The sequence below is a fragment of the Bradysia coprophila genome (genome assembly GCF_014529535.1).
Source record: "Bradysia coprophila strain Holo2 chromosome X unlocalized genomic scaffold, BU_Bcop_v1 contig_473, whole genome shotgun sequence".
In the NCBI taxonomy this organism is placed as follows: Eukaryota; Metazoa; Arthropoda; class Insecta; order Diptera; family Sciaridae; genus Bradysia; species Bradysia coprophila.
The window spans coordinates 323,684-340,389 of record NW_023503340.1 but is presented as its reverse complement, the minus strand read 5'-3'; the positions used below and the strand labels follow the sequence as shown (position 1 = coordinate 340,389).

General features: G+C 37.6%; 2 protein-coding genes across 2 annotated transcripts; both read right to left on the bottom strand.

The window, feature by feature from the left end:
* Window positions 1–3,911: 3,911 nt before the first annotated feature.
* On the bottom strand, window positions 3,912–5,854 carry LOC119070131 (SET domain-containing protein SmydA-8-like). The gene is made up of 5 exons (XM_037174454.1): window positions 5,643–5,854; window positions 5,247–5,468; window positions 4,839–5,188; window positions 4,056–4,777; window positions 3,912–3,994 (listed from the first exon to the last, which is right to left on the bottom strand). Exons 1-5 carry the CDS (start codon window positions 5,661–5,663, stop codon window positions 3,921–3,923), a joined length of 1,389 nt encoding a protein of 462 aa, XP_037030349.1. The 5' UTR covers window positions 5,664–5,854; the 3' UTR covers window positions 3,912–3,920.
* Window positions 5,855–13,702: 7,848 nt separating this feature from the next.
* Window positions 13,703–14,951, bottom strand: LOC119070137 (trypsin-like). Its single transcript, XM_037174460.1, has 3 exons — window positions 14,716–14,951; window positions 14,206–14,658; window positions 13,703–14,002 (listed from the first exon to the last, which is right to left on the bottom strand). The coding sequence occupies exons 1-3, from the start codon at window positions 14,939–14,941 to the stop codon at window positions 13,791–13,793; spliced, it is 891 nt and encodes a 296-aa protein (XP_037030355.1). The 5' UTR covers window positions 14,942–14,951; the 3' UTR covers window positions 13,703–13,790.
* Between the last annotated feature and the right edge of the window lie 1,755 nt (window positions 14,952–16,706).

Below are 16,706 nucleotides of genomic sequence, written 5' to 3'. Positions count from 1 at the left end.
TCAGTTTTTTTCAGAGTCACTTCGTTTCTTATGAAACATAAGGTTGTTAAATATTGAGTTCTCTATCGCTGATAACCAATTCAATTGAAATAGAAAATTTGTAGGCAAAATTGAAATTATTTAATTCATTATGCATCACAATCTCTTTGTGAATGCTGATTAAAACGTAATATTTATTCTCCGCTATGACATTTACAGTAAATGCAACACCTGATTCCGGCAGATTAAGAACAAATGCTTAACGTCTTGCAAAGGTCCGTGAATCTGACACATGTAGATTGGCTTGGCCACGGACTAAATGCAACAGTAGAACTCACGTACAGCGCAAGGCTATTAGGCTATTAATACAGCAAAAAATAAACTTTGGAAGACGCCAATTCTTTGTCATAGTCAAACACGCGATAAAACGACGACGAAAATGAGTTTTTACAAGTAACGTTATCCCTAGAGTACCTAAATACACTGTTTCGTTCCGTTACAGAACTTTCGTGAACATTTACCATCAGTTCAAGCTGGTACCAATTCATCTTCAGGTGGATAGAGATGAATTCCAGTTTTCGGTAAAATCAGATCTCCGCTGTACTCATACCCGAAATCAATCATGTCCAGAACAAAATTCTTACTGAGACAATTCATTTTGCAAGTGAGCATTATAAAATGCTAATTATAAAATGCTCTCAAAATGTGTTCCCTCGTTGAACTAGATGTCGGTGGCAGTCTGTTGAGGTAAAATATTGTTGTCGCTTTTGTAAATTGAGTATCATAACTCGTCCATCATTTGGATGATGGATTCCTTTTCAACAGCCTTACATCTCTGCCTGATTAATATTTTCATCTGTGCATTCATGGACACCGAATCCAGATAGATATTTATAAGCATCACCGATAAGCGCAACATATTTGGTACTAAATTTACTGGTGTGATCACCTTCAGTCAATAAGTGAAGCGCAACAACTACAGAGCACAGTTCATGTCCAAGACCTCCTTGGAGTCCGTGAATAGCAACGAATCGTGTCGTTGTACCGGATCCAGTTTCCTAATGTAAAATGGTTAAGCCTAGATTCTACGATTGAATTTTATTGTCGTTGTTACCCTTGTTGGTGGATCGTTTCCCAGTGGTACAAGGACACTGCGGTTACGTCAATATCTGTACTGATCAAAGGGAACTGCAATATTAAATTTTGAATTTTCTATAAAACTCGAACTAGTAAATAATAATTTACTAGTTCGTATCCTGCCTTGACTGCATGATAGATAGTCTGAGTTCCGGATGTTCGATAATCTTGTTCGAGCTATTAAGACAAATTCTGCTTAGATATATTGATGATTCTTTTCCAAAAATAGAACTACAAATTAGTTTGTTCAGCAGAAAGTGAATAAATAGCAGCAAAATATATTTTTATCGAAAAATTTGCATCTAAATCGAAATTTTTAGGACCACCCTGTGCAAATTAAAGTTTATTGACCTTGTTTATACCATATTTCAGTGTAAATTCATAATAATTTTTATTAAGTACTTTCATCTACCAATAAAAATGAAGGAAAAATTCAAATTTCCTTATATTTTGTCATTTTTCACATTTTGATAGTATTTTCGGACCACCCTGTATTTTCTACAAATTGACCACCAAGGAGACTTTTGTTCAGAATTTAATTCTCTGAACTTTTCCCGAAGAAACTATTTTGTTTTTCGTATTTTACCGTTGGGAAGCTAAAACATGCGTAAAAACACGGATTTGGAAGGGGGGAAGCCGATAACTCGGGTCTGACGCAAAATCGAGAAAAACACCCAACCGATTATGCTTCTGTGGACCATTGCCTATCGTTTAAAATTTTCACCCGCTCTCGACATACTCGTTCCTACGGATTCTTCTACAGCGGTTGTATTATCGGTAAATGTTACCGGATTAACACTTCCGATTGTGCGCATTACATATGAATGGTAGATTTGCATGTAAATTGGCAGTTAGGGTTAAACGTTCACTAATTGAATAAACTGATCGATAAAATGTGTAAATGTGGGGACTCCTCATCGTACAAGAAAACCAAAGACTACAGTTTTCCATCGATGTCAAGTTCGTACAAGCCGACTTTTTTTGCGATAATAGCTCATGATAAAGATAGGGAAGGGTGTGCTTCTCAAGTGTGTTGATTTGGGTGCGCATGCGCAAGTTTAATTGTGCATTACATACAGATCATTGTTTTTGAATTATTGTTCAAATTTCAAGATTAAAACAGTGGAAATCGTTCGTTGCATAATATCAACCCACCTCAAGCAAAAGTGCTATTAATGACAGCTGCCAAATAGAGTACTATTTTGTATGAAATTTTATCCCCACTCTTTTTACACTGTAAAACTTTGAATGGAGCACTGTCAAGTTTCAGTACCCTATTTAGGGTACTACTTTTGCTTGAAGTGCGTTGATAATATGTACGATTTACTATTATTTTGAGACATTTGTTTCGCATAATAGGGGTAAACCATTATGGTTCCTAGGTACGACATTTTCGTAAACTTTTGACATTTATTTTATGCAAAAAGTCTACGAAATCGCCATACTCGTGAACTTTACGAACCATAAATAATTGCTTACCCAATTGCCCCAATGTGTATTTTTTGAACATGATATTCGGTATTCAAACGTGTTATTTCATTTTTTCGGTCACTTGATGAGAATAATGTTACAAAAATCTTGTACTTCATTTAGATTTAACCCTCACAACTAAACCACAGCATTTCTTTCTCAATACTGTTGATACATTTTGTCAATTAAATCAACCCATTAATTTTTGGCCGTTGCTAATTGCCCGCGCGGGCGAATAGCATCTTATAGACTAATCGCCCGCGCGGGCGAATAGCATCTTATAGACTATTCGCCCGCGCGGGCGCATAGCATTTTATAGACTATTCGCCCGCGCGGGCGAATAGTATTTTATAGACTATTCCCCCGCAAATGATTATTTTTACGCGATTAACATTTATATACTGTTAGTGAAAATGCTAAGCAGGTGCGAAAATAGTGTTTTTTTGGGCCAATTGTTCCTCCTGTTACATTTTGTAAAGTGAATTACCTCACACTTTCAGTTTATTGCATTACAATTTCTAAAAGACATCCTTTTCTTCGTAAGTTATATTGTACAAAAAGGAGTACGAGTTTCTTCGTCCAATTTTATAAAAGACGGCATAAGCTCCATGTGTCACATTATGCAATCGGGACCATAACCTACATGTGTAACATTTGGTAAAAGAAAGCATTTGCTCCTTGTATCACATTTTGTAAAGGGATGCTTCCTTGCATTACACTATTTAAAAGCTACTTGCATCATATTTATTAGAAGGCAGCATAAGCTCCATGCATAACATTTTGTAAAAGGAAGCATTAGCTCCTTTAAGGAGCCTCCTTATTTCACATTTTGTAAAAGGAAGCATCCTTGCATCACACTATTCAAAAGCTACTTGCATCACATTCTTTAGAAAGTAGCATACGCTTCATATGTAGCATTTTGTTAAAGGAAGCATCACACTGTTTAAAAGCTAATTGTATCACTTTCTTTAGAAGGGGGCATGCGTAAAAGAAGTATAAGCTCCACGTCCACTTTTTGTAAAAGAGATCGTAAGCACTTGTATCATATTTTGTAAGACAAAGACAATCAAATTGTTTTTTTTTATTACGAAAACAATCATCACCGATAATTTTCTTAAGGCTATTTTTTAGCGAATTTGATTCTACGTCTCATTCGTTAAAAAAGCCGTTAAACATGCGTTAGGAAAATAACTATTCAAAAATGAAAAAAAAGATTTGCGGGCGAATAGTCTATAAGATGCTATTCGCACGCGCGGGCGAATAGTCAATAAGTTTCTATTCGCCCGCGCGGGCGAATAGTCTATAATATGCTATTCGCCCGCGCGGGCGAATATTCACTTCGTTAATTTTTTCTCTAGAACTATCGTGCGAACCTCTTCTGCCGCTTGTAAATAGGACTGCAGAGTACCTACAATAAAAGGGCATCTGCTTGCAACAGGTGAAATATTTTTATAAATGCTCCTATTTACCTATGTATCCGGTCATTGCCGACAAAAGTGTTCGGGCAATGTTTAGCAAAAATGTACATTGATTGACGAACAGTTCCAGATTCGCAATCGTGTTTTCTGAGCTTTTGTCGACGTTTAGAATACCATTTTCGATGAGTAATTGAATCGTTCTCGTCGCAATTTCTTGCAAAACATAATGGTTCTTATGCAAAATATTGCCCGAAGCTTTCCGAGCAATAGTTGACAGCAATGCCAATTCGTCGTTAAAACTCAAACCGAGCACTTGAATCTGTTCAGCTTGATCTTCAATTTCACATACCCTGGAAACAATTTTGCACACATTTTGAGTAGAGCCACAGTCCAAGCATTTCCAATCTGACTGAGCTTCGGTCGGATATTGCGGTAGGAGGTAGTCCCTTTCACAATCGAAACACTTTAGTGCTGACATGAACGTCTCCATCTCGGTGCTATCGCGGCAACGATAACATTTACATTGAAAGTGTGCAATTTCTTCCATTAAAACAATTCGTTTTAATGTTCCGTACAGTGCATAACGCGTGCTGTAGAATATCGTTAGCATTTCACCCTTTTTGATTGGCTTCGCGGTTGCAACTTCTATTTGAATATCTGGCTGATATTTGCCACTTATTGATCCATCCTGTTTGAGTTCAATGTTCCAATAGCAGTTAGGACTACAACTGTGTGCAAATAGACTGGCTTTCTTAAACATGCACTTCGCCCTCCTGTAGTATACAATAGAAGTAAATTTCGGAACGGTTTCTATACGAAAATCATATATTTTACCAGTGGGATGAGTCTTCATTGCTCTCCGCGAAAAATGCATTTACATTAATTATGCCACACACTGTTCGTATTTCAATTTCGCTGAATGGACACTCAGCACATCCGTAGAAATACTGAATATTATCCATGATCATTTTATCACTTCGATTACAAGTTGACTTGGTGCCGCGAACTCTAGAATGATGTTCTAATTTACTAAGAAAATCCAACCATTCGCCACGACCATAAAGTTTCATGAGTAGGCATCGCAGAACTAAAATCGTTTTATTTAGAATGGGCCACTTGTGGGGCGGTGGAAATTTAACTTTATTTTTGGTGAAAAGATTACATTCGTTGGAATGGCACTGCATCTACAAATACAACGTTCCATTCATCATGATGGTTCATCGTATTGAATTGAGACTTTACCTTCTCACAGTCTGGGCTGCAAATGCACCAGCCACAGGTTGTACAACGTCGGTCGCTTGGACAACAGCACACTAAACATAGTTTTGTCGCGTCAGTTTTGTTCTTAACATCGTCGGCTGGTGCGTGTAATATAACGTTTTCTAACAAGACAACCGTTTTTTCGGGAATATCACAAGCGGCAACTAAATATCTGCCGTATTCGTTGGACCATTGTGTTTGTAACTTTGAAAGAGTTGGACGAAATGAGAGGACATTTGTTTTTCTTATGCATAATTTCCTCTTACTCCGTTTAGCTTAACCACGCCTCTTTTTTATTGTTTAAAACGTAAACGGAGTGCAAACGGAGCGTAAACGGCGTAAGAGGAAATTAAGCATTATAACCAAATTGAATCGTACCTTATTACCAGTTGACATCATTGCTAGATCTAGTTATCTGTGGTGCAGCTAGTGATGCAGATTTTGTTTTTGATTGCTTGAAACTGAAACACTGCGAAATGGGTATCTGTACTAACTTTTTGGAATAATCGACTGACTAAGCGAACCTTTCAAACTACACACAAAATTTATTTTGTTCATTAAATACTTTATACGCAAGGTGGTGACGCTCGGTGATGCCAAAATTATGTTTCTAATATTAGATTCAACATTAATTTCAAAGTCGTAGATAATACTAAAAAAAAACAATGTCGCCACCATCATGACCTAATCATACTTAAGTTAGTTCGGTTAATTTACAACTCATTCATAAAGTTGTATCAGTCAACACTGTTATGTAGTTATGGTTGAATAAATCACAGATGATCTAAATGTACTGTTTAAAAAAGGGAAAATATTGAAAATTGACGCCACTGCTTATTGATGACCATTTATTACAAACAACTATTATAGATCTGTTCTACTTCCACTTGTGAATTCGATTTAATCTGTCGTTTCATTGAGCATCCGAGTAAATTACGCTACGAAAACTATGAGACAGAACAACGAAATAGTAAGGTTCGTGTGATTATGAAACCGTAAAAATGCAAATTGCCGAAGCACTGTGCGTTGAAATTGCTAAACTTAAAATATCAGATAGTCAGAGAGATGAAAAGTTGTGCAACGTCCCAGTGTCTCTGCATATAGTGAACCAGATAGTAGAGAACGTCAGATTTTTTTTAATGCTAAATGCCACGCACTAACGCTAAATCCGTACGGTAATGGCAAATGCCGACGATAAAGGCAACATTTTAATGAGTTAGTCGACGTCTTGTTGCTTTTAAGTTTAACATCTGTGAGGCCGCCAATATCAGGCACTTTTTCATCTCTGAATATATCAGTAATCGCTGTTTGAAATTTAAAAATTAATTCATTGCCATAATTCTAAGGTCCATTAGTATGAGTTTCATCCTTTATTTGCAAAGACAAAAGGCAAAAGTAAAGTGAAACCAATCTAAAGAGCACAATTATTTTTAAAGTTTTGCGCGGCTCTATCAATCATTACGGCTGTGCAATTTTATTCTGACAGAAAGTGACACCGGTCATTCACCTCACTCACTCAGTCATAAAACCAAATAAATAAACAAGTGAGCAATCAGCAAATAAATAAGAAAATGATGCGAAAGAAGACTGTGCAAGGAATGTCCGATCATATTTCTAATTTAAAAGTGACCGATGAATATTTATTGCTCGGAGATTCACATGTCGAAAGATTGACATGGAAGTATCCTCAGTTTGCACCCGCAAATACATGGCTGTGTGGTATCGGCGGTGACAATGCCTCCCAACTGTCTTACAGAATTTACAATGGAAATGGGAATGGATATAGCCAGCATCCGACAGTCGAAAATAACTTTACCAGCATTGGAATAATAATCGGAACGAATAACATTTTACCGAAAATGAAGGAAGAAGATATTCTACGAATTATTGAACTTGTGGAATGCATGTACCTGCATTTGGAAAAACGTTGGCCAAATGCAAAAATTAAGGTATTCCCGATTCCACCTGTACCGCTGAAGGGAAGAAAAAAACGAAACCCAGCCCATATTGATGATTGCAATGAGAGACTTAGTGGAATCGTCAAAAGTGACGCTCGTTTCATGTGGAACTTGGATACGGAAAATGATTTCGAAGATGATGTTCATCTTAACGAGAGTGGCTACTCAAAATTTGTAAATCAAATAGCTGCGGAGTTGTTTTGAAATTGCAAAACTTTTTCTAAAAAAGTAAAGATGCGTTCTTAAGAGTGGCTTTTCAGACTACGAAAATTATCATAAATTACCTACCAAGGTTGTGCGGATAATGAGGCTTGTAAAACACATTCGAGTAAATGACTTTTACATACAAAAATTGGTTAAAACATTTCCATTCTGAATGAGTGAACGCGTGAACGTTTCCTGTACGATTCTGTTGCCAGGTGAAGTTGCTGTGTCGGCTTTTTATTATACAGATACACAGTTAACAACCTGTTTGTGTCTGTCTGTTTGTTTTACCATTACTTTTACTATATATAAGACCACATTAAACTTAGATCACCGTGATCACCGCCGGTATGCTGACGATAACCATCGATGTAATATAGGGTAGATTGGTACACACGAAGAACGTTTGTGCGGAAAGAATGTAAGAATGTATGTGTAACGTAACTTACGTTCTAAGAAAGAGCCGGGAATAAAACCATACAAATATTTCAAAATCTTAATGTCCCCTTCATTTTTGAATATACCTTTTAATGTCCCTTCGATTTGCTTTGTGTTGTGATCGTTGTGATTAAAAATTGTTGCCGTTGTGTGTGTGATGTATTTCCGCATTTTCGTTATTCGTGTGTGCCAATCTACCCTATATTATATCAATGGCGATAACAGATGTAATGATACATAGTAGACAGAAACAAATTTGTCGCTTCATATCGCCCTGAAATCTTGGCGACATTCGTACAACATTCCAAAAATTAAAATATTTTTTTCTTGAGTTATTGGTTACCCTCTGACATGTCTTTACTTTTGACAATGAAAGTAAATAGATAGGTATGGCCAAACGTTCAAATTTGTTCTAGCCGGAGCACATACGGATTTGCATGGCACCACCTCAAACGAACTCATTTCTAGTGCAAATTTCCACTAGAAATGAGTTCGTTTGAGGTGGCGCCATGCAAATCCGTATGTGCTCCGACTTGTATGGACTGGCCATACCTACTTATCTACTTTCATTGACTTTTGAACGCTTTTCACAGAAAATAATTTTTTTTTCGAAAAATGAAAGATACGTGTTTGCTAGAATTGAAAGACGAATCCAATGAAATCGGAGACCGCTTGTTCCATAATCGCCCGAAGTCTTGGCGATATGACTCTTAAAACTTTGACATAAACTAAGTTATGATTGTTCTAGTATTTCTGGAACTACAGAACGAATTTGTGTCGCTTAGCGGATGAAGTTATTCCATATCTAATAAGTTACGACTTGGTAGTATTGTGTTCTAATCTAGCCGTAGAGATAAAGGATAGAGGGACTGTGAGGGCTCTAGCATATCTGAAGAATATTTTTAATTTTCAACTGATCAACAATTTTGAGCTAGTTTATTCCTAAAATTTGGAACCAGTCATGTATTTAGGTTAGCAATCCATCAAAAACTAAGAGAGGTGGTTTACTCTGAAAGTAATACTCTCATATTAAAAGATCCATAAAAATGTTGCATTAAGCGATAGGGGCAGAGGCTTGTTTATCGCTACAAATCAGATAAAGTTATTGAATCTCTTATTGAGTATGATTGTTCTAACAATGCTAAAATGCACTTAAGACTAAGCCTTTGGTCTTAGTTTTCGAGAGGAGAAACTGTTCAAATAAAATAAATACCGTAGTTGCTCTTGAAATAATGTTGAAAAATACCTCAGAGACAACGATGGATTCACGTCATAGACTTGAAATCTGATCATCAGATATCTTGAAAATTTCCAATGGAACAGTTGATGGGTGATAACTCGAATAACTTTGCTCGTTCAAAGGTCGGATTCAATTGTCAGCCCTAAATGAGCCCTAAACGTGAAGCTATGATTTAATTAAGAAACACATTGTATATCAACAAAACGCCCATTATGACATGCTTTTTTTCTTAATCATCGGATAACTTTGGTCACTGAGCGGCTCCAAACTCTGGACCGGTTTCAATCATCAGCCCTAAATGAGCCCTAAACTTCTTCTTCTTCTTCTTTTTCAGCCTGTTTCTATCCACTGCTGGATGTAGGCCTCTCCAACTTCTTTCCATTTCGTACGATCCATTGCCATTTGCTGCCAGTTTGTACCTGCAATATTCTTAATTCCGTTTGTCCATCTCTCTGGTGGTCTACCTATAGCTCGTCTTTTATATGGTCGCCAGTTCATGATCTTTTTGGTCCAACGTTCGTCTGTCCTTCTTGCAATATGTCCCGCCCAGCTCCATTTCAGAGATGCTATTCTTTCCATGACATCAACGACCCTGGTTTGTTGTCGAATCCATTGATTCGTCATTCTGTCTCTGAGTGTTATTCCAAGCATACTCCGTTCCATGGCTCTTTGTGTCACTCTCAATTTTTCTTCGGATGCTTTCGTTAAAGTTAACGTTTCCGCTCCATAAGTGAGCACTGGAAGGACACAAGTGTCGAAAACTTTGCGTTTCAGACTATTATTCATTTTGCTTTTGAAAATTAGTCTGAGTTTTCCGAACGCTGCCCATGCAAGACCAATCCTACGTCTTATTTCTGCAGTTTGGTTGTCCAGACCTAACTTCAGCTTATGTCCTAGATATACGTAGCTGTCGACTCGTTCAATGACAGTGTCACCAATTTTGATTTCTCTATCGTCCCCGATGTTGGTCATGACTTTTGTTTTCGATAAGTTCATCTTGAGGCCAACTTTGTTTGCCTCTTCACTTAACTGTTGTAGCATAAGCTGAGCCTGACCTAGATTCGCTGCTATCGGTACTATGTCATCAGCGAAGCGGAGATTGCTCAGGTACTCTCCATTTATATTTATTCCCATTTTACTCCAGTTTAACTTCCTAAAAACACTCTGCAGAATCGCCGTGAATAATTTCGGTGAAATGGTGTCACCCTGCCTTACACCTCGGCCAATTCTGAATTTCTCCGTGCTCTTATGAAGTTTTATACATGAAGTAGCATTTTTGTACACATATCGAATTGTGTTGGAGTACCTTGAGTCTACTCTACATTCGTCTAATGCGTCCAATATCGACCATGTTTCCACTGAATCGAAAGCTTTTTCGAAGTCTATGAATAGCAAGACTATGTCGATGTTGTATTCACGACACTTCTCAATAAGCGTTCTCATCACTTGCAAATGGTCGTTTGTGCTGAAACCAGATCTGAAAGCAGCTTGTTCAACAGGTTGGTAGAAGTCGAACTTGTTAGTGTTCCTCTTCGTAATGATTTTCATAAACAACTTGTAGAGTGTTGACAATAGGCTTATGGGTCGGTAATTTTCCAGCTTTGTTATGTCTCCTTTTTTATGCAGCAATGTAATTACCGCATTTTCCCAAGCTTCTGGTACTTCTTCCCATTGGAGACATTGATTAAAAAAAGCCGTGATTGCCTTTAATAAGGAGTCTCCACCTAGTTTAATGGCTTCCACTGGAACACCATCTTCTCCTGGAGACTTTTTGTTTTTCATCTCGGCTACTGCGGCCTTGACTTCATCAACAGTTATGTCGGGCATATCCTCCGATCCCACGTTTCTTATTATTGGTCTATCTTCGGTTTCTTCCGTTGGACTCTGTCTTGCTGAAGAAAACAAATTCTCATAAAATTCTGTTGCAATATTTAATATCGCATTTCGATCCGTTTGGATCGTTCCTGTTTTGTCTCGTAATTTGAAGATTTCTTTTTTGGCGTTTGTCATTTTTCTCCGTAGGACTTTCATATTGCAGTTAGCTTCAATTATGTTTTGAGCCAATTGGACATTATATTTTCTTTCATCTGATCTCCTTGCTTTGTTGATACTTTTAGACAAGTTCCGGTATTCCACCGAATCTCGTCCTCCGTTTTTTACCAACTCTGCTCTGCTTGCGATCAGGTCTAATGTTTCTCTGCTGAGTTTTGATTCTTTCCCTTGGACGGATTTGCATTTGGATTTCATGAAACCCATTATTGTATCGACGATTTTGGTATTCAATTCGTTCAATGTTTCACATTGATTGTTGACGTTATCTAATTCGGCAGTCATTTTCGTAGCAAATTCTTCATTTTGTGTGTAAAGCCGTTGTACGTCAATCCTTTCACTTTTTTGAACTAGTTGTGATCTTTGAAATCTGGTATTTAACGTGACTCTTGCACGAACCATTCGGTGATCACTACCTGTTGAAAAATTGTTTAGGACCGTAACGTTCTTAACGGTTGACTTACAGCCAGTTATGATGTAATCGATCTCATTTTTCGTTACACCATCTGCACTAGCCCAAGTCCATTTACGTTGAGGCTTTCCTGCAAAAAAATGAATTCATTGCGTACAAATTGTGTTGCTGTAGGAAGTTGAGTAAAACATTTCCACGCTCATTTCTTTGGTCGTTGCTAAAACTGCCAATAGAAACTTCGGAGTCTTCTTCTCGTTTTCCCAGCTTCGCATTGAAATCACCGATGAGATATTGGTAATGTGATGGGTTTTCGTCCAGAGCTTTCTCGACATCTTCATAGAATCTTTCTACTTCTTCGTCATCATGGGTGGACGTGGGTGCGTAAACCTGAATTAATTTGACACTGTATCTGTTATTTATCTTCAGGCTTACGTATATCACTCGATCGGATATGCTTTTCGTGTGAGTTATGCGATCCGACCACCGCTTGTTTATGAACAATCCGACACCGTGCATCAGCATCTGACTATCACTTCCTCGGTAGAAGAATGTATGCCCTGATTGTAATTTCAGGCATTCCTCTCCAGGTTTTCTCACTTCGCTCACTCCCACAACATCCCATTTTATCTTTTCTAGCTCTTCTTCCATTTCTTGCATTTTTTGTCTTGACGACAATGTTCTGGCATTATATGTGGCAATGTATAATTCGTTGTGGCTTCGTTTGAAGGTTTTTAGCATTAAAACACCACGCTTGCTACTGCGGGTTGGTGAGTATGAAAGCTTTACTTTGCTCGCCCCCGGTAATCCCCGAGCTCTGACCCGCGCATTTCTGCACGTACCGGGACCACAGTGCCTATCAAAGTGCACAGTGCCCGACGGGGTAGTGTTACTCTTTTTGAACATTCTTTTCCATAAAGCTTTGCCCATTCTTTTGAACCTATCTGAGCAAAAGGTTATTGACGTCTTTTAAAGGACGTCGTTGAAAAGCTTAACCTAGTAGCTAATAAGAATTCTGGGATCGTTCTATTCTTGGGCTTCCTGATCGTGTTGTTTCGCCTCAACGTTGGTCCCTTAACCCCAATTCTTTCGGCTTCCAACTCACGATTCATTCAGCCTTAAGATAGAGCCCTAAACGATAGACTATAATTTTAGTCAGACGCTTTTTGAATATCGTTGAAAGAGCTAATATGACATGTTTGTGTTTAGAGAAAGCTGAATATCATTGGCGGGATAGCAGCCGTAAACTCAGGATTGGCTTCAATTGTCAGCCCTAAACTAGCCCAAAACGTTAATACATACTTTCAACTAGGAACACTATGAATAACATCCAAAACTGCCAATATGACATGTTTTTTCGAGAAAAAATTGAATAACTATGGTATTTGAGCAGCCCTAAACTCGGGACCGGTTTCAATCGTCAGCCCTAAACTAGCCCCAAATCATAGATTGAGTGGAAAGTCAAAAACCTATTCAGTTTATGACAAAACACTTAAGTGACATGCTTGAAAACTTCAAAACGGTATAACTCACATAAATCGACTGCCCTAAACTCGGGACCGGTTTTATTTGTCAGCCCTAAACGAGCCCTTTAAAATGAGCCATAACTCGACACAGCCCTAAATGGTGGCGGTGCCAGCGACATGTACCTCATTGATCTTATTTCGGGACTGAACTGATTTGAAATGAAAACGCTCAGCTCACACAAACTTGGAATTACTTTACCGAGTATAGGTTTGCTCCAAGGTGAAGTGACATGTCAAACCGTCATCCATAGAGCCTTAACCTTAACACTATTAACAACGCAATTGTCAAAATAACAAAGAAAAATAGATTGTGGGTATGGTTCTATGGATGATATCGGTTCATTTTGTTCGGCTTAACCACAGCAGTGCTGTGGCTTAACCGTTGCATTGAAAAACCTATTGCAGTTGATTTTAATAATACTAACCGAAACAAATAAGTTATTATGAAATGGGATTTGTTAGTACACTACGCGGCCGATGGCTGATTTGCGTCGATAAACAAAAAGACAAAACAAAATTTCGCAGAATTAGGACATTTTTGTTGAGTAAAATCTGTTGCACTCCACCCGACTTCAAAGACTGTACGGCTTCGACCCTGAAGAAGACAAAAATTGTTTACTTTTGCTCAAAATATCTTTACTTGGTCATAACAAGCCTATACAAACACAGTATTTAGATTAAAAAAATAAATAAATCGGAAAATTATGTACGTGGCCATGCCAAGAAATTGGTACCAGGTGCCATGGGACTGACTCCTGCATTCCCACCGCCGCGTGTATGTCTTATGACTTTCTCTATGTAATCCAAATTGTCTGTCACTCTCGTGTCAACACTAGGCGAATCGCTGGTACAATCTTCGGCACCATAGGAAACGATTCCAACTTGACGATTTGTAGATACGTCGTGTACTGGACCTACGATAATTTTTTTTGTTAACAAAATCAAAAAGTTAGTTGTTTGATTACTCCGAAGAGTCATACTCAAGCGGTGGCAAGCTTATACGAAACCTTTTTCGAACCAACATTTATGGTATCTAACGATTTTAAAACAACATTGCCAACTGCGCTGTATTTAACTGCCACGTTTCAAGTTCAACTCTACGAGAAATGAAAAATACCTCCTGAATCTCCACGGCATTGGTTTTTACCCTCTGCTTTCACACAAATATTGTGTTTCTCAACTTCTTCAACTGTTCCACTAGCCAATTCATCAACGCACTGTTCCGCGGTTATTACATTCAAATGAACTTGGTACAAAAACTTGTTGCCTGGGTGATCTGGATTTTTTCCATATCCAGTAATAGTGCAGTCAGCGCCAATTTTAGGTTTATCACCGCGACGAGCGAGCTTGACAAGTTGAGACTTATCGTTCAATGTGATATCGTCCTTTAACTGAAGTAAGCCAATGTCGTGGAAGCGATAATTTTCATCGCCGTTTCTAAATTTCGGATGAACGAACACAGTCTTGACCCTATGAACAGTACCTCCTTTCAAGTCATTTCGGTTTGTTCCCACATTAACGTAAAATCGCTCCGCACTGTACGGTTCTCTGGTACTTTCGTCTACATTACCTATTTAAAAAAAAAATGAATTGTACTTCACCATCACTCTAATTTTCGTTTATTCACAATGAGCAGCGGTTAAAATTAAATTTTGTTTCAAGATTGAGCCACCACATTCGTGTACTTTAGATGTTCCATTGTTATATGTTTCGATAAGTATGATAATGGAAACCATATACGGTGCTTCTGTTATGTCGACTCTGTAGCCGCCATAAATTCTTTTGTCGGACTGTACTAAGCCATGTAGTAGTACAATCAAAGATAATGTCAAAAAGAAAAGTTTTGCTTTCATTGTTACAACTCGTACTGACACAATGTTCTTTCTAATTTCCACTTTTATAGCTGAAAATTGTGCGAAAATTCCGAGCAATACTCTATATCGTTTTAATGCCACAAATAATTGTTCCATTGTGATTAATTAGTTCGACTGCAATTTTCATGTACTAATTACGCGACGGAATACATTTTATGGATCAGTAAAATAACAGACTTTGTCAGCTATTTTTTAGCTAGCTAAAAGTTCATTGGTTTGAGTTAACAGCTTTGGCAGATGATTCACCTTTCTTCCGTTTGAATTCCATTTTTTCAGGACATATTTGTAACCTATTTCAACAATTTCCTTTATCAGTTTCATCCAACATCTGCCACTTGTTTTTTTTTCAGGTTAATTGCCTTTCTAAAAATTTTTGGGTAAATTTTTTGTTAATACAACTTTTGCGTACAGGCTCACTCCCACCGATATCCGTTCTTTTGTAAGTGTATAAAGCGAATTGCGTCACACTTCCACTGTAAGTGGTTTTTGACTGATTTCAGTTCTTTTGTCAATATTTTCGATCAGCCGAAAGACATATGACGACATTTGCGAAAAACCCTGAAACACGTGTCGACTACGAACTTTCTACCTACCATGTTTTCCGAGTTATGGGTCACATAGTTCATTAGCTCAAAACGCTTATAGCTCCAAAATTAAGAACAAATTAGTTTTTTAGAATTCACGCTGTAATTTGAATTTTAAGTGAACGTTTCGATGAAAAATTGAACGCTTCCTTGTATGAAAATTACGCTACGTTAGAAAGGCCTCCGCACTTTCCATTTTGAATTTCGACCGCACTTATGGCGTGAATTACGTCTTTCACATACCTTGATAGCCAAATCCACTGAGCTATTCAAAAGTTTTACCGTTAAAAAGGTACAAACTCACAAGGTAAAACCGGTAAAACTCATTAATTCGAAAACGTATGAAAATCCCTTTCTTCACACAAATTTCCAAGTTTTGAAATTTAATATCTCGGCAAAATCTGAACAGATTTTGACGTTTGATAGCTAGTTGAACTCGTATGGTCGCCCAAATTACGAATAAAATAATTTGGGGGTAGTAGGAGCAAAGAGGGCAAAGTCAAAACAGTTCGAGAGAAACATTTATTTAACATAAAAGGTGTTGATTACATAACATAAGTTGCTTAAATTACACAGCATATTGATCAATCCAATGGAGATCGTCGTTACAAAATTTATTATTATGCTCAGTACCCCCGAAATAAAAATTCTATTTTTTTAGTAGGTTGGGACTTGCGTCACGGCGCCTTACTAACATGGCGCCATGATTAATAAATAACTATTTGTCTAATTTTTGTGATATTGTCTACGAATAAAATTGTTGTCAACATAAAATGATAAACTTATTTAGCAATTATTTTGGTATCAATTAGAAACGTGAATAAACAATAAGCACTACAAGAATTTTCACAGACCCGTACGACTTCGAGTGTCAGGTTGTATGAGTGGAGCAGCTCACAAACAGCTCAAGCAAATTTCAATGACGCTAATTTTTCCAAAGTTCTGAAAGAACAGGTTAAGACAACCACGAAGGCGGGTGACACCAAATTTTATAAACAGATAGATAGTGTGAGAAATCAACTTGAAGAAAATATTTTTCTCAAAAATTCAGAATTTTGTTTTTGTTAAGTTCCATTTTACACATAAACTTCGCAGCCGTTGACGCAATTGTGTGTCACCGCCTTCAACTCAGAGTTGTCTTAGTCTGTTCTTTCAGAACC

Excerpts from the sequence above, each read along its gene's own strand:
- LOC119070131 (XM_037174454.1), bottom strand. The coding sequence starts at position 5,663 with ATGATGTCAACTGGTAATAAG. Across the intron at positions 5,469-5,642 it reads TGATGTCAACTGGTAATAAG|TTACAAACACAATGGTCCAA; the intron begins GTACGATTCAAT and ends ACTCTTTCAAAG. Across the intron at positions 3,995-4,055 it reads GGCAATGACCGGATACATAG|GTACTCTGCAGTCCTATTTA; the intron begins GTAAATAGGAGC and ends CTTTTATTGTAG.
- LOC119070137 (XM_037174460.1), bottom strand. The coding sequence starts at position 14,941 with ATGAAAGCAAAACTTTTCTTTTTGACATTATCTTTGATTGTACTACTA. Across the intron at positions 14,659-14,715 it reads AATTTTAACCGCTGCTCATT|GTAATGTAGACGAAAGTACC; the intron begins GTGAATAAACGA and ends TTTTTTAAATAG. Across the intron at positions 14,003-14,205 it reads ATGCCGTGGAGATTCAGGAG|GTCCAGTACACGACGTATCT; the intron begins GTATTTTTCATT and ends AAATTATCGTAG.